Genomic DNA, 26,359 nt, shown 5'->3' on the forward strand with positions numbered 1-26,359 from the left:
TCTGCGGTCGTGTGAGCATTCGTCACAGAATCCCTGGCCACAAGCCCGACAGTGATGTTTGGAGAGTTTGATACTGAATTCCTTCCGGCAGTTGTGGCAGTGCAGGATTTCATGGTCTGGTACCCAGTATGCAGGTCGGGCAGCATCTTTTACCAGACCTATGGAGGAAGTGAGGTGGGGGGATGAGAAAGAGGGAGAAGAAAATAATCTGTGAACATGAGCATGTCAAGAACGTACTCCAGTGGAAGTACTCACACACTGCAAGTCATACCACTGCCGTTAAGGGGAAGAAGATCTACTGACAGAATACTTCAGTGCAACGGGTAGCCACTTAGGCCATTCTGCCATTCTCCCACATTCTGCCTCTCTTCAAAGGGATAGATTGTTTCTCCTTAAATGGTGGCATCTTCCCTTACTCAGACTCTTCCAGAGGTTGAGACACTTGCTTTTCCCTACCTTCAGCTTCAGCTGTGGCCAAAAGACCACAGTCACCAAACCAAACATTCAAAACACATGTACTGTCTGAACTGAGAAAGGGATTTATTCTTCCTTTCATTGAGTCGGACAACAATCACAATGGCAGGACATGCTGTAGGCAAAGCAGTGGAACGACGATCTGTGCAATGAGTAGGAAGTCAGGTCCAACAACAGAAGATTCAAATGCGAAGTGTTTGCTGACATACCTGAACTGCTACCCAGCACATGAAAGAGCAGCAAACTTTCACTGTACTAGGCTCACCATTAAAGATCACATTACTTATTACTTTCCCATCATTACCAACCTGGACAGCTTCAGATTCTCAGCCCCCCCCTTGCAGAAGTACCAAGTGCCAGCAGTATCCACGAACACATTTAAAAGGCACTCAGCATCTCTGGAAGAAAACCAAACCTGATAAAACGCTTCCTAATGGGCCAGTCTTTGGGAAACTCCAGCTGGCAGGTCACTGCAGTGATGAATCAGGGGAGCATGAATTACTCACAGCTTGGTGCACACAGATTTGCACGACAGGGAGAAAAGAGAAGGTGAGAACTGCAGAAACAATGCGCTAAAAACCAAGAGGAAACATCAAGCAAGAGAGGTGCAGGGGGCTCTAGAACTCTCAACCAACAGTGTATCACAGTAGAGGTGCCAGCCTGTCACACAGACTCTTGAAGTTTAATCAGAAGTTTTGCTCTGTGAAAACAAAAATGCCTCTAGACAAAAAATCCATCAGAAAAGAACAGAGCTCACCTAAGGGAATGTCCATGGCTGTCACCACTGCTCCAAGAGTGTTCTGCACAGCTTCCCCCACCTTCCTGGCAATAAGTGTCCCCCCTTCCTCATCTGAAGGCAGCTCAGCCACATCTGCATGACACAAGAGTAAAGGGCTCAACACCTAAGTCCAGCACAATTTCTGCCAAGTTTCAGTTAATTTACATCAGCAAAACCCAGCAGCAAACCCAAAAGGCAGCTTGGAGCCTCTCCTCAGCCTTTATCTCCCACATCCCCAATCTTGGATTGCAGAGTTTTCACTTTCATTTCAGCAATAATGGACAAAATACATAGTCTATTGAAACTGCAGCATCCCTGCTCTGATGCTAGCTCCGCACCATCAGCAGGTGCCAGAAAAACAAAGTAAAGATCCAGTTAGAAAATAATTTTGTCAGGGGGTCAAATATCTGGTAGCTCGTTGCAAGGGTCATCTTCCTGCCAAAAGACACTGAGCTCTTCAGCTTCCCGACTGAAAACTTGGTGCCAAAGCCCAGTTTGAACAACACTGTCTACACCCAATGGGAATGGTTGTGATCCAGAAGCCAGGGACAAAGACTTCAGACTAACTATTGCCCAGGGGTAATTCTGTCACAATCAACTCAAAATTACCTAACTGGATGCCCCTGTTTTCATAGCAGTTGTCACACACGCGCACTGGTGCTGGTCCCCAGCCTCGCTCAGGCACCGGACGGGTCTTGGAAGAACAGCCATCACAGAAGCCCTCTCCACAGGCCCGGCAGTGATGTTTAGTGTCATTATCTTTAAAAGGCGTGTTGCACTTATTACAACTCTAATCAGAACAACATAGAAAGAAAAACTGTTAGTTTGTTCTTCCTGAATAGAAAAATAGAGAGCAGAATCCCAAGATAGCAAGACTCACACTGAAATTTTGAAAAATATCGTTACCCCCAAGACTTGGGTGCCACCAGTGCCGTAGCTTTACCCTAGGAAAGTGATTCAGACAGGTAGATGTACAGTGGTTAAGCCAATAGATTGCTATGATCCCTTCATTCACAGTCCCAAATAATTACAGCCACATCATGCAGGGCTGAATGGTGAGTATTTGATCTTTGTGGGGGGTAAGAATTCAGAAGACAGTTTTCAGTGAAGTAGTATATGTTTCCTGCAAGAGAATCCTTTTCTAGCTGAATTGTTGGGGCCAGCTTTTTGCATCTGGTATGAAACCAGAGTTTAATCTCTGCCCCTATAAAAATAGTACTATCGACTGCAGTAGCCAAATTTAAGATGTGGATTCTTTGCTTTGAAGAGCAAGTTCATGCAAGCCAGGATTTTCTGTGATACTGCTGGGAGAGGAGGTCACAAAAAGTAGGGAGGAAACAGTCTCTGTAAGCAGGGCTGGGCAGAGTCTCTGTTCATACTTTCTCTGGCTGAGTCAAGAATGGGAAGAGCTGAAAGCATTTCAGTTTTCTCAAATTTGTAGGAGAAGGGCTTACTGAAATAAAACAAGAAGCACTTGGAATCTGCAAAATATTGTATTACTTAAAGGGTGAGGAAAAGGGTTTTTAGCTATGCAAAGCTTTTCTCTAAAGCAGCTGCTATTTACCAGGATCTGAGAGTTGGGTCTCCAGTAAGCTGGGGCAATCTGATCTGTCAACCATGAGGTCACAGCTTTTGTGGGTCCCAGGCTAAGTTCAGATACTGATTGTGCCATGAAATTCATCCCATCCAACAAACGCTGGGCTGCATTGTTGTTGTCTTTCAGAAATCCATCAGTCTGAAATGAAATGGATATTAATTTGAGAATAAAAAGAGGGAAACCTCATTTTTTAGAAGCAGATGGCTCTGTGACCCACTGCTCCTGTTAAACTGGAGGGCAAGCATGAGAAAAAATTCTCCAGCCCTGCTTTGAAACATGGGTACGTTTTAATAGTGTATCATTCACACAAAGTGTTCATAAACTGGCAACTTAGCCATTTGAAGATAGCCAAAAGATGACTGAAAGCCCCTTCTTTTAAACAGCAGAGATAGGGACCAGCTCTAATGAAAGCCAATCCATTTTCTCCATCAATGTCCAGAAGAACCAACATAAACATCTACGTGGCTGCATACATACACAAAGACTATCCAGCAACCAGACTTACCCCTGGCCAGACATGCTCAATTTCTGTCCTCACTACAGTGTTCACAGGATCTTGGTTGCCAAACCAGTACTGTCGGCTGCGGTACACCACTCCACAGTTGGGACACTCAATCACGTATCTGCAGAAGAGGAAGACAGGTTACCTCAGTGAGATACTGGAAGTCCAGTGACCCAGGCAGTATAGAGGCAACAGAGAGCAGAGAGATCTTAGTTGCAGTACTCACCCTGACCAGGCATACTTGGCAAGGCCCAGCCAAGGGGAGTCAGTGGAAGCAGAGGTTTTTGGCACCACGCTGACCTCCATCCCTCGTTCGTAACAAGCCTGTAACACAAAGGCTCAATTAAAACTGCATTCTTGGGAATCCCAGACTCCAGGTCTTGCAGCTGTTTGGCCACATAAAGCATATAATTGGCATACAGTGGTCTCCACAGCAAAGGAGAGCACTCATCAGAACGGATTTAAAAACAAAACAAAACCAAACCCACTATCAATAATGACATCAGGGAAATATTTCTACAATAGAAACCATGATGGTAGCTGAAAATTTTCCTGTCTCCTGCACACGTCCTTCAGAAAAATTGGCTAATACCAAGCAACGGGCATAAGCAAGTAAGAAGAGTAACCACATCAGCTGTGTAGGTGAACATCACCCAGGTTGAGAGCAGCATGGTTCACAATTTAGCTAGCAAATGACACATAGCACACAGAGCTGATGACCTCTCCAAGCAAAAATACAAGTTCAGTGGGGATCAATTTTTCTTGGCAAGGCCATGAGCACCTCTCCCATTTGAAAAAATGCAAGAAAACAGGCACATGCCCGTCTTATTCCTCATTTATTGGGCCATCCTTTCCTTCTCCATTCTTCAGACCTTGTCCTTGTGTCGCTACTCACCTTGCAAGTGTAGACTCTGTTATCATACTGGTGAGAATATCTGCATCGACTTTTGGATTCATGAGGGACTCCTTCCTTTGCATGGTTCATGCTCTTCTTACAGCCACACCTGAGTATGCAAAAGCAAACCATGAGCTGATGCTGTTAGATACGGGACAGATGTCACCAAGAGTTCATTTATGTTACTATCTTGCACTTGTATAGGCATTGTAACCCCAAACCATTTTCACAACTGTACATACAGCAATGACATCATCTATCATTGACAGGCAGGCTCTTTAGAAGGAGGTGTAGCAACTGTTTCACAGTACAAAGCAGAACCACAAAACAGTTCGGTGCAGGAAATGATCACTGTAGCCAATTTAAATTTCACAGAGAATTTTAGGAAGGACTAACTGAGTTTGGAAGTTGACCAGGACAGAGTTAACACTGCAGCCTTTGCAAGGAGCTGCTAGAAATTCCCTAATGAGCATAAAAGAGCCGGAACGTAGCACTATATCACATTTGAGAGAAAATGTTTCCAGAACCATAATCAGCCATAACACCATGCTGCTATAGCACCCCACAGACTCAGAGCGCTAACTGCCATCTACTGCCCTTCCAGGCTCAATCTTTGGGCTCTTCCCAGAGAGCTACGAGCCAAGCTCAAATCAAACTCGGGGCTCCACTTAGATCTAGTCACTGAATACAGCCCATGCCCATGATGATGGGTGCTTTAGGATTGTTTATAGTGTTTAGGTAATAAAAATTGCAGGAAAAATCACCATAGGAAATTTCAGGGGATTTCTTTACACACTCCTTTCTTCCTGCCCTGTGTGCATTGGGGAAAAGATGTGGACAGAACAGGTTTGTAGCCATACACAAAAATAGAGTAGGCAAAGACCATGCATCCACCTGGGACGCGGTAACAACAGCTGTCCAATTCACGTAAGAGTTGAATTTCAAGCAAATTCTGCCTCAAAGTACTAACTGATGATAGGTGATGTCAGGTGTCAAGATGTCACAGAAACCTTACGTTCTATGGCTGCAGACCAGGGCAGCACTATGTTCTAGAAGGATGAGGGTGCATTTCTCATCTACTTACCCACAGCTGAGACACACAGAGGAGCATGTGAAATATTCATCTGGAAAGAAAGAGCTGTGAGCCATCTGGTCATCGGGGATCTCCCCACTGAACCGGTCACTTAGAGCCTGTCAAACAGAAAAGAATGAACTGGTAAGGGACTGAGAGCAATGCAGACATTTTATGAAAGCTTTTGCAAGCAAAAAGCATGGGTTCCTCTACTGGAGGGAGAGGCAGAGAGTACACAGCTAACAAATAATGTCTTACTAACATGGAAACCAAGACAAGGATTAGAAACCAAGCAAGAAGATGTCCTGGTTTCAGCTGGGATAGAGTTAATTTTCTTCCTAGTAGCTCGTATAGTGTTGCGTTTTTCATTTAGTATGAGAAGAATGTTGATAACACACTGATGTTTTAGTTGTTGCTAAGTAGTGTTTACACTCATCAAGGACTTTTCAGCTTCCCATGCTCTGCCAGATGCACAAGAAGCTGGGAGGGAGCATAGCCATGACAGCTGACCCAACTGGCCAACAGGATATTCCATACCATATGACGTCATGCTCAGTATATAAGCTGGGGGGAGTTGGCCAGGAAGGAGTGACCGCTGCTTGGGAACTGGCTGGGCATCAGTTGGCAGGTGGTGAGCAACTGTATTGTGCATCACTTATTTTGAATATTCTATCATCATCATTATTATTATTATTATTTTTCCCTTCCTTTTCTGTTCTATTAAACTGCCTTTATCTCAATCCACAAATTTTACTTTTTTTTTTCCAATTCTCTCTCCCATCCCACAGGGAAGGAGGGGAGCGAGCAAGTGGCTGTGTGGTGCTTAGCTGCCGGCTGGGGCTAAACCACGACAGAAGACAATCTTGCACTTGTATGGAAGTGACCCGAATGCTTGTAAGATACTCACTCTTCTCCTCTCCTCCTGCCCCTACTTTGAATTTCATAGCAGAAATGGGTGGTAGAAGACTGCATCCACCTCTGTGCCTACAACCCATACCTGAAATAGCAGGGTGCTTGCTAAAAGGTCTTTGCATTCTGGAAACCTCCAGAAGGAAACTCAAAGAGTCATTTCTCACAGTACAGGAGGACACATTCTTTGCCCCTCAGCTCAGAAAGTGCTGCCCTGAGCTTTCCTTTGGCCCCTTGTACAATTGCTCTTCTATGGTGAAAATGCAAGACTGAGACAAGGGATTTGTTCCTTTTCCTGGGAGCATCTGTTCTCAGATTAAGTCAGTCCTTAGCCTTGGCACACTTAACTTTTTCAGTTCTTTTGGGTGTTATGTTAAAAAAAAAAGAACAGTAAGCACCGGAACAAAGCAGATGGTTAGAGTTTTTCTTGAAGGAGATCTTTGAAGGCATAAGGTCTAACTGAAACTTCCCACAGCTGAGGTAACTATAGTGGCTGCCTTTCTTTCTTTTCCTCCCTCTCCCCTCCCAGGGTGTGGGGAGGCACCTCTGCCATCTAACAAGGGTTGACTGCATATACACATAGACATATGTATATCTCTCACCACAGCTTCTCTCAGATAAGATCTCTACGTAGACATCTGACTTCACAGAATTTCAAAGAAATTATCTTTAAGATCTCTTTCAAGCTTGACTGATACTGGCCAATGGATTCAAAAGTTAGAGGAGATGGACAAGGCAAGCCTTGTGTCCTCAGGAAGCAAAGCAAAAAACGTTAATTTGTAGTCAGTAGTGATCTGAACACAGCAACCACTTTACTGGACATGAATTTATGCATACTAGCAGCTGTATCTGAAACTGCATTACTTGATTATTGCAAAAAAGTCCTAGAAATTAAACTGGAATTAACCACTCCAGCTGTTTTCCCCTTACTGGCTGTCTGCTCCCTAATGCAAGGAACTGTGTACATGCCACCCGGACACTTCCTTGTGTGCTTCAGCTACCCCAAATAGTATTATGAAAATATGATGCTAATGACATAGTGGTAGCAATGTGTGGAAACTTATAGGACAGACCACAAATTTGAAGACCCAAAAACCCCTCTGACATCCTACCAAGACGAACTTCTAAGAAAATCACCAGCAGCTCTCTCCAATTCCTTTTCACCAGCCTTCTAATCTGATGCTGCACCTCTGGAAATGATACATCATGCAGCTGGAATTATCTGTTCCAACAGCTGTGACTAACATCAGAAAAGACTGCTAACGCTACCTTCTTCTGCAGATATGCCCCAGCTCTGCCCACCCCTCCCTGATGACAGCTGTGCTCTTCGGGCCAATGAAAATATGATGCTAATGACATAGTGGTAGCAATGTGTGGAAACTTATAGGACAGACCACAAATTTGAAGACCCAAAAACCCCTCTGACATCCTACCAAGACGAACTTCTAAGAAAATCACCAGCAGCTCTCTCCAATTCCTTTTCACCAGCCTTCTAATCTGATGCTGCACCTCTGGAAATGATACACAGAGCAGCTGGAATTATCTGTTCCAACAGCTGTGACTAACATCAGAAAAGACTGCTAACGCTACCTTCTTCTGCAGATATGCCCCAGCTCTGCCCACCCCTCCCTGATGACAGCTGTGCTCTTCGGGCCAATGAAAATATGATGCTAATGACATAGTGGTAGCAATGTGTGGAAACTTATAGGACAGACCACAAATTTGAAGACCCAAAAACCCCTCTGACATCCTACCAAGACGAACTTCTAAGAAAATCACCAGCAGCTCTCTCCAATTCCTTTTCACCAGCCTTCTAATCTGATGCTGCACCTCTGGAAATGATACATCATTTGGCTTGATCCCATTTTGTTTGCTAGCTACCAACACATCTCCTTCCTCCTTTTTGCCTCCTAACTCTTGGGTTACACCCAGTGCTAGGTTTTGCCAACCATTAACTCCCTCCAAGTCTCTTGCATTTCCTCCCCTTGTGCTGAGGCCATCCTTAGGAATTTCACCAATAACTCCTTCCGGGCCTCCTCTTTGTAAATCACTGTCATTAAGTGCTTGTCACTCACAACACCAGTTATTTTTTTCTTTCCCAGTCAGTTTCTTCCCAGCTCAGTTTTTTGATTTTGCTCTGTTTTGCTCTTCAACGTTTCTTGACCTTTCCGGGTCTTTGCTAAGGTGTTTGTTTTAAAGTAAAAAAACTACCCAGCCTACCTGGCTGTTACACAAAAATCATCATCTTCATGGAAGATTTGCTTTATCTCCAGATATCTGCACGTCTGCATCACTGGTTCACGTGCTCTACCTTTATTAGCTGCAACTGACAGTTACTAGCAACACCGATACAAATAAAGATTGCGACGAACTCATCTCCACTTACTTTTAGTGCTTTGTAGATAACCCCAGGCTGTCTGGGTGACCGAGTGGTATTGTTCTCCAGCTGCTGCTCCACAGCTCGCCTAAGTCCAGAGAAATCTGTTGGAGGATTGTATGTCCTTGTTCCCTTGTAGTGGATTGAGCTGAAAGCCTCAGGAAAACAGCTTAGCTTCCGAAATCGATCCTGAATGAGCTTCTCAGGAACCTCAGAAGGATGATCTATATATAAAAGTATCAGCAAGTATATAAACAAGTGATTGTTTAAAATAATATTTAAATTGCACAGTGCTTCCATATGCAACACAATGCTGGCTTTTCTAATTAAACCTTCTAATACATCTGGAATGCACTTATCATTATATTTTACAAGTAGGAAAAGAAACAAACTGTTTCTAAAAGCAGTCTCTTTTCTGATACACAGCTTTAGATTCTAAGACCAAGTTCCACAGGTAAAACGAGAAACATCTAGGTTTGGAAACACAGATATCCAGAATAAGAAGCAATTTATGACATAATATAAGGAAACTCCAAGTCAGCATTGGTGTTGCTAACAAGCATAAACTTGTTAGCTCTTCTCACGAGACCATAACTGGATAAGTGGAACTTTACAGGGGCTGCTTATTCTCCATGCCAACCCTGTAGCAAGGAAGACCGAGCCTCTATCAACCCTTTGTACACAGTGAAGCACTTCAGAACTGGCCACATCAGGTCAGACTCCATAGAGCTGACAACTCTTCCGAGTACCTGCTGTACATTTCAGAATAAGGCAGGTCCCTTCTTCCCTGCCCTAAACACACTTATGTCAATTATCCATCGAGACAGATGGTTACAGCTTGCTGCAAATTCACCTGCTAAGAGGTTTCTTTCCTATTCCTACCATGATCAGAAGTGATCATAAAAATATAATTTTTTTACTACCCTGACTTTGCACACAGGTGCAACTATCATTATGGGTCACTAAATCCGAGCTGCTGAAACAGCAAATTTCAACAACTATATGAAACTCTAAATTGCGCATCAGCAAATTGGTATGTAAGAAAAGGAACTGCCTTGGCAGGTAAGTTAAAAGTAATTAAGAGGCACTCTAATAATAACCAGAAAGAATGCCAAGTTCTTCTACTAGCTCAAGACCTCACTGGTTAGAAAAGCCAAAATGAGAATGTGGGCCAGCAGGGAGCTGCTGCGGTATTACACAGCAGAAGACTTCCAGATGTTCACAGACAGCAGGACTGAGCCTCAGCCGCTGCAGGCCAATTCATTAGGGCTCTTGCTCATCAAAGTGTCAGAAATGGACAGAATGAAGAAAGGTTTCATTATGCCTTTTGAAACATGGGAAAAATGAGGCCAGGAGAAGAAATTTACATCCCTGTATAGTCAAAACCAAAATGTGCCTCAACTTCCGAAGAACAGTGCATTTTACTCACACATACAAATAAAGTATAGAATTTAAATATGCATAACCCAGTATGACACAAGCCAAATTGAAAGTACTGGTGAAGAACACTGAAAGCAATGGCAATAACAGTGTGCTGGACCTGCTGCTTTGGCCATGTCAGATACTTGCACAGAGAAAAGTGGTGTTAAACCATCAGCTCTGTGCCACCACAACCTCAGTCCCAACCTCACACCAGCCTCAGAACAACGTTGGTCCACAGAATTTAAAATAGTAGAATGAGGGTACTGTGAGTATTCAAGTTCATCAGTTTCATTATTCTTGCCCATCCTAGTTTCTACATACAGTTTGGTGGGTTTTTTTTTTTTGCAACAGGATCCTGCATATCCCTGCCAAAATCCCAGGGTGTCTCAGTTTTCACGTTCGCCTGCCATATCATCCATGCTCATGATCTTGCACGATGACCCCTCCTACGGCTGGCAGAACTCCCATCATGACTAGTCAGTACCAATGACCAGCTGGCTACAAGGATTATTCTAGCTGCTCTGGGGTAGTCAGATAGCCATCAGTGAATGCTCTGCTATTTCCATAGCCTGGCTCCCAGACTGGAACAAGTGAGAGCAAAACCCAAACCACACCTTCTACCTAGTAAAGGACGCTGAATATTCAATGCAACCTGATAAATTATAGATAACATTTAGCACACTGTAATTCAGTTTCTTACTGCCTACTCACCAGAGCCCAGTAGCTTGGTGTACACAGTCTCGTGAAAGATGATGACACCTGGACCCAAAGTTGACAGAGGAACATCTAGGCCACAGCGGGCTGTGGTAGCTTTTAGCTCCTTGGTGAAATGTTTTAAATAAGCCTCCGAGGCATCACCAAGGAATTTGAAGAGATCATTGTGGAGCCTGTCAGCACGAGTACGGTAGATGACAAGGTCAGAGATGGCCAGGACCTTCAGCAGCAGCCGTGTTCTCTGGCTCAGGTTCACAGTGGCCCCCAGGAGGCCCTCTGTATCAATTACCACCACTTTGCGGACAGGGTCATAGGCTGCCCAGACTCCAACTGTGCAAGACTCTTGGGCTGGAGACGTCTTGAAGACTTCCCGGCCATAGAAGAAAGTGTGGTTAAGGGTGTGAGACTTGCCATCCCCTGTGTTCCCAAAGATGGACACTACCTTTAGATGCTGATCAGGACTGCAGTCCAGTTTCTTAATAAAGTCTTCTTCATTCCTTACCTTCCAAAAAAAAGAGAAAAATATTATATCTATGCAATTGGAGTAGACAACACTGAAAACACTGCTGGTTTCAGGATTCATGAGATTAATGAGAGTGACTACATCCTGTTCAGATTTTATCACAAGTTCCTGAAGCACCAAGAAGTCCAAAGCAAAATATTAGAAAGCAGTTTTGTAACACGTACACATCAATGGGATTTAGGCTGTTCCATCATGTAGCTGTTTTGGAAGTGATGCCTCACTGTGATTACCCGTCCAGCGAAACTTCTTGTACTTCACCCCATTCCTTGAGGCAGGGGAGAAGGGAGCACAACCCTACTTCCAAGTCCTCCAGAACAGCTACTTATCATAGAATCATAGAATCATTAAGGTTGGAAAAGACCTCTAAGATCATCAAGTCCAACCGTTAACCCAACACCACCATGCGCACTAAACCATGTCCCTAAGCGCCTCATCTACACGTCTTTTAAATACTTCCAGGGATGGCGACTCCACCACTTCCCTGGGCAGCCTGTTCCAAGGCCTGACCACTCTTTCAGTAAAGAAGTTTTTCCTAATGTCCAGTCTAAACCTCCCTTGGCCCAACTTGAGGCCATTTCCTCTCGTCCTATCGCTTGTTACTTGGGAGAAGAGACCGACCCCCACCTCGCTACAACCTCCTAAATGCTATGCTACTTGGAGCATGGCAGACACTTTCAGTAGCACTGGTCTCCTGGCAAGCATCTGAATTCAGGTGCAAAATGGGGGAGTGCTTTTGTCACCTTAACTTGCCTATGTACAGACGCTGAGCACCTTTTTAGGGAGGAAAAGCTCCTCTGTGCAGCTGTGCTCCATCTATCCACAGCCAGGAGCTCTCAGACACAGCCTCTCCTTCTCCCGCTGCTCTCCAGCTGATAGATCCTTCAGCTGGAAGGAGGGGCAGAAAAGAAGAAAGCAAAGTTGTGCACTGGAGTCAGGTGGTCGAAGCAGGTCAAACTGGCTTTTACAGAAGTGCCACAACTATCTCAATGATGCATTTCATAATTTACTCTATTGTGCTTTCATTAAAAGAAAAAAAAAAAAAAACAAAAAAAAAAACCAAAACCACACACAAACACAAAACCAAAAGAGAGTAGACAGCCTTCAGCAGGTAACTTCTCTTTGGCTTCACATAGATTAAATGACAAGCATCATGCTATTTAGGTTAGAGAATAGGGCATTTTCTGTTCAGGTACCAGAGCAACAGGAAACGGATAAACAAGCAATGAAACAGATTAGGGCTCTGTACGAGAACCTGTCTTGTTTTCATTGCAGAATACAGCCTTGGCTTTCAAAGTTTCATGCTTCTGGCTATGGTTGTTTATCACTTGCTTTTTCTTCCTCCAACAGGTTTTATCCATGTGTTATGTGACAGAGAATATGACAGAGGCACTTTTTGAGGATTAAATTCACCCCCTCTGTCATGATTCCCTCCCCAAGGAATCCCCTTGAAAGCTGAAAGGAGTAGGGCTTCTATCCCCTCTTGTCTGCCCCTCAACTTCTGGAAGCTCCTTGGCTATTTTTCCCCCACAAGTACAGTTTGAAAGTCTCACGATACACGAGCCACAGAGGCCATGAGGTAATAAATGGTTTCTTTGAACAACTTTATTCTTAGATCAACAAATTAATTTAAGGCTCAGCCAGCCCCATTTGCTCTGGTCAAATCTATCAGCAGCATCCAGACTTCGAAGGAAAATAAAAAACAGCCATTGTGCCAAAAAATAAAAAATAACCGGTGTGCCAGATTGTGGTTGAGAACAGCGTTCAAAAAGAAAAACTGTGGACTGTGGGGCTGCAGTAGCTTCTCACGGACTCAAAGCACTCAAGGCAGCCTCACAGTGTGGAAGAAAACAGGAAACAGAGAAATCAAAACGCTCTCAACAGAATCTTTTCTGGTGTCTGTGGGAGACCATCAAGATACACTCAAGTTACACGTGCACAAGAGATGGTCTGCTATTTTGGTAGCTGTGATTATTAGCTTGTCATCAGGAAGGTAGTTTAGATGACAGATGCAGTTTCTCTTAGTGTCTCTGAAGATGTCTCTGTGGATTAAAGGAAGTTCTTGGCTCATGGGACAGCTTCTAAAAACATTCAGATTTGATAATATCATAATGTTATGTGTACGTAAGAAAAAAGGAATATGATAATTTCTTCTCCAGATTGTTTTGGTTTTAACTCCCACCTCCCAAACTTCTTACCATAAGGGTGGCAGACCCTCTTTTTGCCAGAGTCAGTGCCTGACCAGACCAGATCATTCCAGTTATGGATTCCCTGGACAGCCCAAAGAAATATCAAACAGCTGCTTAAGTATTGGCAGGACAACTAATAACTAAGGTCTTTCAGGCAGCACTGGTTATTATTTTGGTATCAGTTTGGGAGAGTATGTGGAAGGGGCTGAGTCAGTAATGTCAGAAGGTACAAAGGACGATAGGGACAAGAGTAGCTCTGCAATGCATTCCCATCAGTAAGAAAGAGGAGTCAACTCACACAAACTCCACTGCAGCTGAAATTGTCCCAAGATGAGCTAATGCAATTGTCCACACCACCAGTCTTCTTTCACATTCAATGTACTTTAACAACTGCTGATGCCGGGGCAACTTATTGTGGGAAGAAGAGCTGGATTGCTGAGCCAGACAGAAGAAAAGTTGGTTCCAGATCAATAATTCAGATCACTCCAGCAGAAAAGTTAGTCTGAATATCAAATCAGACACCCAAAGTACTGAGCTGTTACCCCCTTCTAAGGCTCTAGGCTCTTTCAGACTTCCTTGCAGGACAGAACTCAGGAGTGATTTGGACAAGCAAGTCACCCAGGAGCTCAGGAATGTACCAAAGTCCAGCTAGTCCAACGTTGTGTCTCACAGGACTTGGTAATGGGTGAGAAAGAACTTAGACATGGAAAGAGTAAATGTTTCCTAGCATGCTTTACCAGCTTCCAGTAGTCAGATATGAAGGGACTTCCTGAGCAGTGGTTGCATCTAGATGCTCATGTTTGGTAGAGAACCAGTAGATCTATCCCTTAGGAGGTTGTCTAACCCTTTTGTGAATCTAGTCATAGTTTTGGATCCTGCAACATCCTGTTACAATAAATGCTATGCATGGGTGGGTAGGTGGGGAGGACAAAATCAAAAAACAATCCAATACAACAACAAAAAAAAACACCTTTCTTTCGTTGAATATGCTTGTATGTCATGGGTGTTCCTTGCTCTTGTACATTTGTCTTTAACCACTGCTGAGCACAGGGATGATACTCTCAAAGAACCATCCACAACAATCCCCATACCAGTAGTCAAATTTACTTCCCTTGAGCAAGTTCCTTTAAGACATTTAAAGACAGAGTGAGTGTAATAAGTGTGTTGAAGTACTAATCCCCATTGGGCTCACGTCCCACTTCTCCGTTTTGCTTCTTATCTCTAAAGAAGTTTGGATGGTACCACGTCTGCTGCTTGTGCAAAGGACTCCTGTTTCCATAGCTGTGTCCACTCCCACGTTGCCCAAGAGCTCCACATTTCCAACATGAACAGCAGAGGGTAAATATGAAATCTTCCTTAAATTGCACAGCAATGTCAATTAAGAAGGAAAAAATTGTATGTCTAACCTAAGACAAGAGGCATATCTCTCCAGCCCCTTCTCTATTTTGCCATTTCTAGTATCAGAGACTCATTTACACTTTTGTTATAGATCTTAGAAGAAGATTCTCTTCTAGAAAGAATAGCTGTTACTCCATCATAGGTTAGAACTACATTTCTGTTAGCAACTGTCATCCAGCCCCCCATGCAGTCACTCCATCCAAGCTGAGATGAACTGAAGGCGAAGGTCTTCAGAAAGCAGGAAAAACAGAGAACTTTACAGCTAAAGTCCTCTCTAAGGAGGTCACAAAAACTCATACCACACTGCCGTGGAACACATTTAGATCGGAAGTCTCCTTGTCACCCATAGTTGGAAATCTATTATACCTAATATAACAAGTTTCCTAGATCCAAGCCATAATAAAAGCAGAACTGTTTAGGAAAAGACAAGAAACAAGAACTGCTAAAATTACATTCCTGCCTATTAATTTCTTGGAAAGAATATTATTAAAACAATAACATGTTAAAAGCTTAGGAACAAAATCCATAAAATAGAATGGAGTTTCCAACGATCTGTACTTGTACAACTTTAACTCTGCCTCCAGGCAAAACAAACACATTAAGTGAATCAGACATTTTTACCAGTTTTCTCCTTTTAAAACTCTTTATGAACCCTTTAAGGCCTGCTAATATTCATCGAAGCGGTGCACAATGCCAGAGCTGTGCCACGACAACACAATAGCTCAAAACAAAAATCAAGAGCGCTTGGCATAGTATTCAGAGCGCCTTCATTTGCTAGTCTTACACTGTCATTTTGACTTACATTGGTACTTTTGTTGTTGTGTTTTGAAATCTTAGTCTTTGCCTGATTTTAACAGAGTATTTTTAATACCTAAAATACATTTTCTGCAATCAAGGAAGATACCATCATATAAATAATTAAATTTATGAGTCATTAGACTTGTCTGACAACCAGCACACAACAGTATCTTCTGATACACAACCACTAAATCAATAAAGAGGATATAAATTTAACACACTTTTCAATGAATGCAAAAACAAGCTACGAGATTTGTAACAGCACATCCAAATATATACCAGCATAAAATTGCAAACATCTGGAACAAATCAGTCTTCAAGTACAAGCAGTCAAAACAATCAAGTGGAAAAAAAAATACTATTTCTCTTAAAGCATTACTTAACACTGGCAATACAAGCAATTCTGCTCACAGCGCAGAAAACATTTAAAAACAGATAATGCTTAGAAGAATTCAAACTAGCACCTGAAATCTGAGGGAGAAGTGACAGAGCAAGCTAAAACAAGATCTGCAACCTTTTAAGCAGCCCTGAACTTCTAACACACAAAACTTTACACAATTTTAGGTAATTGATCTTAAGGACAGAGTATCATATCATGCACTAAACCTAGAAATAGAACAGATCTGTCAGATCAGCCCACTTCAACACAGACCAGTTCTTTATCACACAGCTTCTAAATTTTGGCAGTTGTGTTTTAACTCTAAAAAAATGACTTCCCATCCAGAGGTAGATTCACACAAAAGTTTTATGGGTGCATGCCTAAAGCCCCAGGTCCTACCGATAGGTCATTACATCAGAATTTCAATGTACCTTGAAAACAAACAAGAGAAACCTATAAAGCCTCTAAGACAAATCTGAGAATAACCTGCACCACAGTACAGCGCTGCGACCAAAATTCACATCTCTGCAGGGCTCCTCACAATCACTGCCTGAAAGGCAGTGCATGAATGCAAAGAAGTGCAACAAGTGCAACAGGCTATTAAAAAAGCAGCTGGAAACTCCCTGCTTTTGCCCTAGGAGAAACTTTTGCTGATATTCCCAAATGTTTCTTGCTATCAAGTGAGAAAAAGGATTGGGTAGCTCCCTGTGAGGAAGAGAAACTCTCTGCTATGAAACCCATGACATCAGTAGAGCCATGAGAGCTCATCATTCAAACCCTGTTTCCGCTAAGATCATAGACTAATTCAGGCTGGAAGGGACCTCAGGAGGTCATTACTCCCTCCCAGCTTTTAGAAGCCTCTAAAGAGAGAAGATTTTGATCATGAGCAGGTGCCCAAGAAGAATCAAGACTGACTTATAAGTCCAAGCAGCTCTAGCTTCCTACCTTAGTTTGTCTCCTATACTCTTTCCTCTGCATGACTTCCCATGGAAAATGTCATTTATGCCATTACTCGAGTCTTCCACATATAACTTAAAATCCATAATCCAATTACACAGACATATCTGATAGAGAAACAAGTGCCTCTAAAACAAGTTTGATGAAAATAAACAGCAGAATAGAAAAGAAAGACTCTACTAACCTTTCTGAGGAAAAAGCTTGTCTCTTGTCCACTCCACACAGCCACCAAGACACAGCACTAAGCTGAGCAGTCATGCCCACACTTGCTAGCCAGTAAGCATGCTGGCTGGTGCATGACAGCACACATACTGCTTCTTACGTAAAAGACAGAAGATGTGGATAAGCACGGGATAATGGGAGGCAGACATCTCAGAAATTAGACTTCATTAACTTGACTGCTCAGAGTTACTTGTTACTATGTAAACATCTTATGGTAGCTTGGAAGAGTTTTCCCAAAAGGGCTGTGTCAATGGATTAGTTTATAAAATTGCGTATGTCATACCAGTAGTTACAATCTGGTATTCAGGAGTAAACTATTAATCATTGACCCAGCAAACACTTAAATATATTTATCATTATTGTCCTTAGTAATCTCCTAGACTTCAGCCAAGCTGACAGTGGACAACAGCATTTTCAGGATCAGAGTCCTGCAGAGCCTCAAACCCAAATTGAGTGACCTGTCACCGGATGCAGGGAGGGCAAAATAAAGGAGGGGACAGACACACCCCGAGGATTTAAGGTTAGATTCCCACACTCCTCAGCTTCAGCTAGTTTTGGTCTTATTCCCCATGCTGGGTGCAGGTCTGGCTCAACCAAAGGAAAGCATTTGTACTAAGGGTGTTTTCTAAGCTGAAGTTTTTTGTACCTGCTTATTTGCCTTCACTGCAGTATCACCTATGGGTTCAGTTGAGATTTGTTCTATTAGGCTCTGTACACACCCATGAAAATAGTGTCCCTAAACTGAATATCTTTTTCAGACCAAAGTTATCCTGTTCCTTCCCACAGCTCTTGCAAAGGAATTCAGGGACAGTATTTTGATGGGTTTGTACAGAGCCTAACAGAATGAGTCTCAACAGGATCTACACGTCCCTGCAATGAAGGGTGGAGGCTGCCCATGTCTGAAGCCCATGTCTATCTATTACAGGACTCTCTCCTGAAAGAGACAAAGAGATAAGAGTTAAATCCCGCTTAACAACCCGAGACAAAGCGAGAGACTCTATTTCAAAGGTTTTAAGATAGTGGTGGAAAAAACATAAGGGCATGGCAGGTAATTCAATTTGATTGGACTCCTCCCTAACCCAAGAGGCAATATTGACTGAAATATTGCTATTACCAGATAAGTTACCCTTGTAGATGACAGCTGCAGTTATATAAAACTGCTGAAAGCAGAAGTAAGACTAGACAGCCCAATAACCTGTTTGCTAGCTGAAAAACTACTTTTGCAAGAACTCAAAACTAATAAAGACTTCAAGGTAAATGCAACTGCTGCAGAAATAACACTAATTTAAGAGTGTCATCTAACTCTTAAAGAGAACAGTAAACGTGAAAGCGGAAATCATTATTCTGTATCCTAAGTACCTTTCAAGTTCTCCATGGATGTTAATTTGCCCACACAGCTACCAATTATCACCCCAATGTCATAGCTGTAGCAGCAGAGACCACATCCGAGTGAAGAGACTTGCCCAGAAGACAGCAAGTCAGTGAACGAGTTCATGCTGTAACTACTAGTCTTCCTCAATACTAAGGGTAACTAGATTACCCAAGAGGGGCATTTACAAACTTACTTGTACTACAGTTCCACTCTTCCTAGAAAATAGTTACTCTGGTTATTTTCCCAATTTCACGGTGTCTTGACAGGCAGGCCAAAGGACTGTGAAACTTCTGACTTTATGCGACCCTAAAGCAAGGAATTAACAACCCAAGTGAAAAAGTGAAAGGTGTACCGCAGCAACATCTGCCTCCCAGTGACCCCTGCAGAAGTGAGAAAGTGGAAGAGATGGGAAGGACAGAAGGGCTGGAGGACAGCAAGCTGCCAGTTCCCTTTTCTTTCTTGAATGCACCCCAAAGCACTCACACCCTGCTCCTGCTGGAGCACCCAGGAGCCCAAAAGGATCCATTGGATAAGGGGAAAGAGGGGTACAGCAGAGGAAGCACTAGAACGCCCCCTTTCCCCCACCAACCCTATCTAGTTCACGAACCGAACTAAGTTCAGGAACTCCTCAAATTGAACAGTGGGTAATTCCAGAGTGGTTTGCTACCAGCTTCTCACCCGTGACATGCTCTCCTTTGCTTCCACACCTGCACTCATTTCAGCATATGGACAAAAGAGACAGGAAGCAAGCAAGAGATTTGACTTTAATTACAGTGCAGGAGAGCTGCATCATAAGAAGGTGCAAGGGAAAAGCAGTATTTCTAAGTGGCTATGTTCAAATTCGCCAGGAGTCAGCCTGAGACTGTTAAAGGAGCTGTGCATTTGTTGAATGGATGGCTCCTCTCCCATCTTCTAAAATACTCTTCAAAATACTGGTATATGTCCAGTGGAAGAAAGAACACTCCTAACCAGCAATTGCTAAGTAGTTTTTCTACTACTTTATTCCAAGGACAGAAAAACAGTGCACTTTAGGAGAGGAAACTGCAAAATTGATAACAGACTGGGATGGGAGGAATACTGAAAGATAGCAAAGTAATAAGAGAAAAATTCCTGGAGTGTAGGACAGCAAATTCCCAAAAATACTTCAGCAAGAAAACCTCTCTGAAGCACAGAGCAGAAAAACTCATCAGTAGTACAGCAACGGTGATGAGGAACAGAAATTACATATCCTGATCTGACAGATCACACTGACCTAAAAAACTTGGATCCTTCTACACTTCCTCTTCCTCCTTTACATCCATGGCAAATATACCAGCTGTGACTCTTCAGTTTACAGGACATGGACTAAAATTCCCCAGAAACTTACAGCTGTGCTACCCTACAAGCACAAAACAAAAACATTCCCCCAACAGCAAATCAAGTGAAAGTGTCATAGGAACTAGTACTATTTGCTATACAAATGCCTTTTCCACTACGGTGGCAAGCAATAAGACTTAAGAGAGTGTGATCTTCTCTTAGGTGAGAAGACATCATTAGCTTGCATTGACTGACAAAGAATACTTGACTAGAAAAAGCATTCCTAGTGACTCTCCATTCTCCCATCCCTAGACATTGGCCAGGCTCAAATCAGTAGGTAATAAGGAAAAATCACAGTACTTTCATCAGCTTTACAGTGGGAGTAAGAAAAGCAAAGCAGCTAGCACCCCTAAGGAGTTACTACTCTGTACCTGTAACTTTTTAACAAGAGGGGACAGAGGAGGACACATGGACTGTTATGCTGCTAGAGGCTGGTTATTTAATGATTGTATAAAATGGTCTGCATTTAAATAAGGGCTACAGGTCATTCTGTGTCATCTACACTGTCTGCAAAGCATTATATAGATCCTGCTCAGTATTTGCTGAGGGAAAGAGGGAAATAGCTTAATCCTTCAGGTGTCTGACCCTGCTAACAGGAATAAAAAGAACTCAAGGAATAGATTTAGGAAATTGAGATGTCTATTGGCAAAACAAGATGACTCTGCTAAGTGAAGAAAGGGAGCTCATAGTGGTTACCTCAGGGGAGACCCAGTAATAAATGTATGCTCCTTTCTCCCACATAAAATTGTACTGCTGGGGATATTATTTTTGTGACTAGCTAAAGGAAAAACTTTATTTTCTTCCAGTCTCCTTGGTAAGGCAGGCTACAAAGTCAGTAGCTTTTATTTTTCTTTGCAACCCAGAGATTGGGTAATTTTTTGTGAGTTTCTGGTCAAAGATCAGTGAACTCTTTAAGGCAGACTAATAACAATCAAGCATGTCTCCTATCTTCTGGGGTCAATGAAAGACTTTCTCTACTTCTAATAAAGTATATGTGCTGAGTGCTTAATTAGGGCTTCGGACAAAGTGTTATCATAGAAGCCACTAGTGACACTACAACCAAGTTCTGATCCTGTGGTAAGAACTCTCAACATCTGTTCCCCAAGATAAAAATATCAAATTGTAGTCACACGTTGTTAAGCATTTTTTCTCCCCTACCTCAGAAGTAGTAGTAAATAGAGTTCACTGTAAAACTGATACATAACTCTCTGCTTTATGCTAAAGAGCTCTATTGCAAAGGTGTTGTGTAAAGACAAAGCAAAAATGGATACTGTTCCAGAAACTCCATAAACGTAAGTACAAGAGACAAAGACAGATACAGACCAGTGGCAAAGTTCAAAAGACAGTAAGACAGTATCAGGACTCAAAACAACTATCCTAACCTGAGTCCTGGTTTTATTGTTGTATTTTGCTGTGTTTTTCTTAATAGACCCATGAGTATAGAGGGGTTTTAAACAAGATCAATTAATTGATTCTATAAGTTCTTAAGGGAAGTGCCTCCTGTGTGCCAGGGGCAGCACTAGTAACAGCACAATGATGCCTGTTCGAAAATTCAGCAAGTTAGAGATAAGAAAGGAAAGCTGACATCTTGACAGAACAGATCAGGAGATTCAGTTGGTGGATTTACACACATTAAAAAAAAGGCAGGCAGTTTGAGTCTAACATGGCAAAGAGGAGATGTGAAAGATGTAACAAGAGCAGTGACAAGACCGAAGCAATTGACTGAGGAAGTAATCCCCACAATATCATTCTGAGTGGAGATGAGCAAGGAAGACAGACTGTGTCAGAGCCAATTAACAAACAGATGCTGCAGTTATCATTTAGATATGGGATAAATAAGGCCAAAAGTTTAATACTGTGTAAAGAGAAACTGCGTAATACAGCCTGAGAAAAAGGACCTATGAACAGGGTCTAAACTGCAGATGATGCCAATTTGTAAAACATGGACAAGATTTGTTTCCTTATAGAAGTCGTCAATATGGCCTTATGAGGGGTGATAAGTCCTGGAAGAAGTCCTGGAAATTTGTGGTGCAGGTCAAGATGATTGGGGACTAACTCACAAGAGTCACAAAGCATCATGCTGTGTGTTGCGTGAGACGGCTGGGATTGGACTCTATAAGGAACAATCTTTCTCTCTGGTTCTTCCACAGACTTGCAGTGCAAACTTGGATTTAACCTTTAGTGGCATTTTCTTAACATGAGATAACCAATCTCTTTTTGAGGTGGTCAGATATAGTGCTGTTATGATGAACATCACAGAGAAGACTGTATTTCACAGATATGAACTTAAGCTACCATCAGTTCTCTACAAACAACTGCTTCACAAGCAGTGGTTTAAAATGGGACCTTTCCTGACTAAGTGGATTCAAAACAAGCGCAAGAAGTCCTCAGCTTTCTGAGCTTATGGTTATGTCTGCAAAGTGCAAAAAGCTCCAAACTAGCTCTGAGCAGGCCAGCACATCTGTGCAACATGGCACAAAGACAATTATGCAGATCCCAGAATTATCATAGCTGTATCAGTGCAGTGCTGAGCCCAAGCTGAGAATCTCCACCTCTCAGCCAAACTGATTTGCTAAGGCACAGCTCCTTATGGATTAATCTACATTGCTTCTGGATCTGGAACTAGCTCAGTCATTGCTTACAAACTATAAATGTCCTTCAGTTTCAGAGCTATCACCTCCAAGAAGCCAACAGGAACAATGAGATGAAACATAACCACTTGAGCTTAATAACTCCAAGTTCCAAAGGAAACTAAAAAAGAAATCTCTTTGCCTTGTGTTCCCATCTCATTGAACTACTTTTAAGTTAGAGGTTTGTAAATATGTATACATCAGCAAGTATCTCGATCCATTGTGTTTGCTCAGCAGCATAACTAGTTCTGCCTAATTTTGTAGGCCTAGCATTTAAACATTGCTATGGCAGAATCTACCACTGATAGCAAATCAGCAGTTTCCTCCCTTATTTCCTAACTAATGCAACAATCTTCAAGTTCCAAAGGTCAGAAAACAGACTGGTAAAGATAGCTGGACTCCATAATTCTGATAAATCCTTCTCCTGTCTGTTCAAGCTTAAAAAGCCACACACCCTCAAACCCTGAATCTCCACATTTCAAGTTATTACTGTTTTGGCATTTTTGGACAAAAAGTTAGTTTAAATAAAGAACATCCTCAGGACTTCTCCCCAAGTAATCAGCAATAATCTTGCTAATGACAAGCACAAAAGAAAAGACTGAGGCTCACTTTCCTATAGCTCAGTTGGCTGTTCAGTATTATCAAGAGCAAAAGATGCTACGGAAGATGTCTTCAGAGCTAGCTAGTCATCTGACAGCCCTCTCTAAATAAAGGTCCTCAGGCTCACTAGCAGAAACCTCACTATAATAGCAAGCACTCTAAGTTCCAGCTGCCAGAAAATATTTTAATTGAAAACTCTCAAACTGCTTCGAGACTGGCTGTGAGATGTCATGTAAGTATTCAGCTATGAGGAAGAGACGATCACTCCAGATGGAAGAGCTCTGATTCAACATCTTGATAGTGAAGCAAGATCATTTTTGGAGAGCTTTTTCAACCCTGTTCTGATCAAATTGCTATGATCTGATAAAGGACCATTGCTGTCCCAATAAGGAAATTGCCTTTATTGCCCATGACATTTAAATAGCAATGCACTTGCTTGCAAGAGGCAGCCAAAAGTCTGCCTCAATAGGGCTGACAGATTCATGAGTATAAAGATAACTTAAACCAGTACAATCACACACCGCCACAGCTTGTGAGCAGCTTTCCAGGACAGCCCTGTTCTAAGGCATTTCAGAGCTTGCTCTAGTGGCTAGATGAAGATTATTGAAAAGTCTGCATCTTAAATAGTTGCATCTGCCATGCATTACAAGGAAATGCGTGTGCACTTAGGAGAGGCATACAAACTTAGGACTGCCACTACACCTGAAACTCAATCACTCAGTTTACAGTCACTGGTGTCCTGCATAGTGTGTTTTCTATGTCAGTGCATCATGAAGACTGCCATCCTTTCCTCCCTTTCCCCTCCAAAAGTCAAGAGAATTTGTCCATCAGTACACCTGAACTGACCAAAACGTGACCCAAGTACCTTGCATCTATTCTATATTATAGTATAATTACAGTGTACATATATATACACTATTCTATAGTATAGAATAGATGCAAGGTACTTGGGTCACATTTCCTTGCAATGCATGGCAGACACATTGACTGTTACTATGATGGATACAAATAACTAATCTACCAACAATCAGAATATCATCACAATTCTTTTTACTGCTGGTAGCATGAATATGTTAAATTAGAGCAACCAGATATTCAGTCTTCAGGTGACTACGCATTTTCTTTCAGTGTCTCCTGAAGAGTTTTAACATGAAGGATGCAAACTGGAAGCCAGAAGACGAAGCTGAATTTTTAGTTGTGTAACTAACCTGCCCTGTGACTTTCACACATTGCTTTTTTTACATTTTTAAAGCATTTTTACATTGTAAAGTGCTTACGCTCACCAGATGTAAGGGCCCACAGAAGAGTTAATTAACTGCATATACTGAATGCTAGACTCTCTAAAATAATGCCTCCTGAGAGGCTGTTCCTAGTCAACTAGTATTTATATCATTATTACCAGCAGGTAATACTCCAAATTGATGGCCAATTTGGCCCTCGTTCAGCAAAACGTAACATGGAATAATGTTTGTGACAAGCAATATAGCTTAACCACAGTGTCTGTAGGACTTGGATAGCACACTTTGGACCCTTATTTCTACTTTATCCTATTCGTAAAAATCAGATGGATTTACTGATGCTAAAGGAGGGTAGCAGGGGTCTTGCATTAGCACTGCTTGGTACAGTGCCAGCTCCAGGTCATACGGTAGGAGATTGACTGCCAGCACTCCCATTTGCAAGATATCTACTGCAACCCTCTCACTTCAATTTTGTTCAGGAATGATCAGCATCCTGCACAGATAGCTCTTATCTTAGTTGTGTGTGTCTCAGTACAGAGTCAATTCTTTCACCAGCTTCGCTTACCAAGGCTCTTAGAGGAGGCTCTTGCCACACATAAGGTTTTAATGAACTTGACCTTTTGAGGAACATGTGAGGAAGGCCACTCCAAGGCACTGTGTCTTTTTGGCACAAGATACTCACTTAGTGCCACTTAACTGATTATCCTCATTTTGTTACCGTTGCTGCCAGTTACACTTCAAATATTAATCATGCATCACAGCAGCCTGTTGGACCAAGATAGAAACCAAAGAATGTTCAAACAAACCACAGCAGTTCTTACCTGAATCTCCTCAGTTTCATCCACCAAGAGGAAACTCACAACTTTCTCTGTCATCTTCCTTCTCTTGGTCTCCTCATCCATCCCCTCCTCCTCCTCCTGCTCTTGGGCTTTGCCAGCATGGTACACAGTGACAGGATGCTTCCTTCTGTTCCCCCCAGCATGCGTTCTCTTCTGACACTCCACGCAGAGGTTGATTTTGCACACCTGGCACCTCACAGCTGCTATCTGCCTCGAGCCCGTCATACTGGCGTGCATTATGTTCCCATTGGCACCTTTGCAGGAGTCACAGTACGGGACATGGCCAGGTCTTATACGGGTCCGTTCGTGGTTCCGTAACCTTTCCGGCTGATGCAGCTCTTCTTCACAACGCTGGCACTGTAGGCTCCTGCACTCGTCACACTCAAAGATTGCTTCATCTGTCCCACTGCAAACATAGCTTTCCTGGCACAGGAGTGTCGTGTTCTGTCCTTTCTCTGCAGTTTGTGTGTGGGCGCTCATCTTCAGATTTCTTTAAAGCAATGTTTTTCCCTCCTGTTTCTGTTTTGAACAATGATATGTGTTAAGAGTCAGTTGCAAATTTAGTATTTTCTCAGGAGAAAGAAACACAACGGGAATTCTGTCCGCACTTAATTTTAAATAATTAATAGATGTTTTTCTAAGATTCATACACTGACCTGCCTCCCAGGAAGAGTCTTGTTAAGCACAGGTGGAGGTTTCTTTCTCCAAAATAAACTTAAACAATGTGGCTGGTTTCATGTATTGTTATACCCAAATGCTGGTATACATTCTTTCTCTGTTTAGCTGTAAAACATATTTTCAGTGATGAGAAAAAACCCCAGTCTGGTGTACTACAGCAGGTAGGGCAAGTATTTCCCTGAAGCAGAGAACGGAGGGAGACAGTCGGTGACACAGAGACAAAAAAGGCATCAGAAATGCACAAGTGCATATACATGTACACGCACACACAGAGGACTGTGTCAATACTAGAAAATTCTCTGCTTTCACTCCCCAGCTAAGCTCCTCCTTCAGAGTTCACAGTAATTTATTTGCTGGGAATTTCCTGATGTGCTCCGCCAGATAAACAGAAATCCGCTCTCTTTGTGCGCTCCTTCTAGTAACGCTGGATAACGATCGCTACC

At 42.5% G+C, this 26,359-nt stretch overlaps 1 protein-coding gene across 1 annotated transcript in view; it reads right to left on the minus strand.

Annotated features, from left to right (window-relative positions):
• The window catches only part of ZFYVE1 (zinc finger, FYVE domain containing 1), a 26,474-nt gene extending 363 nt beyond the window's left edge, over positions 1-26,111 (minus strand). The window contains 12 exon segments of the mRNA XM_009583135.1: positions 1-5; positions 7-158; positions 1,232-1,345; positions 1,862-2,042; positions 2,817-2,987; positions 3,355-3,472; positions 3,578-3,675; positions 4,247-4,355; positions 5,331-5,437; positions 8,614-8,828; positions 10,738-11,242; positions 25,221-26,111. The exon segment at positions 1-5 is cut by the window's left edge and continues 363 nt beyond it. Coding sequence (XP_009581430.1) covers positions 1-5; positions 7-158; positions 1,232-1,345; positions 1,862-2,042; positions 2,817-2,987; positions 3,355-3,472; positions 3,578-3,675; positions 4,247-4,355; positions 5,331-5,437; positions 8,614-8,828; positions 10,738-11,242; positions 25,221-25,718 — 2,273 coding nt within the window. The 5' untranslated portion in view covers positions 25,719-26,111.
• Between the last annotated feature and the right edge of the window lie 248 nt (positions 26,112-26,359).

Source organism: Fulmarus glacialis, unplaced genomic scaffold, assembly GCF_000690835.1.
Source record: "Fulmarus glacialis isolate BGI_N327 unplaced genomic scaffold, ASM69083v1 scaffold4378, whole genome shotgun sequence".
NCBI lineage: Eukaryota > Metazoa > Chordata > Aves > Procellariiformes > Procellariidae > Fulmarus > Fulmarus glacialis.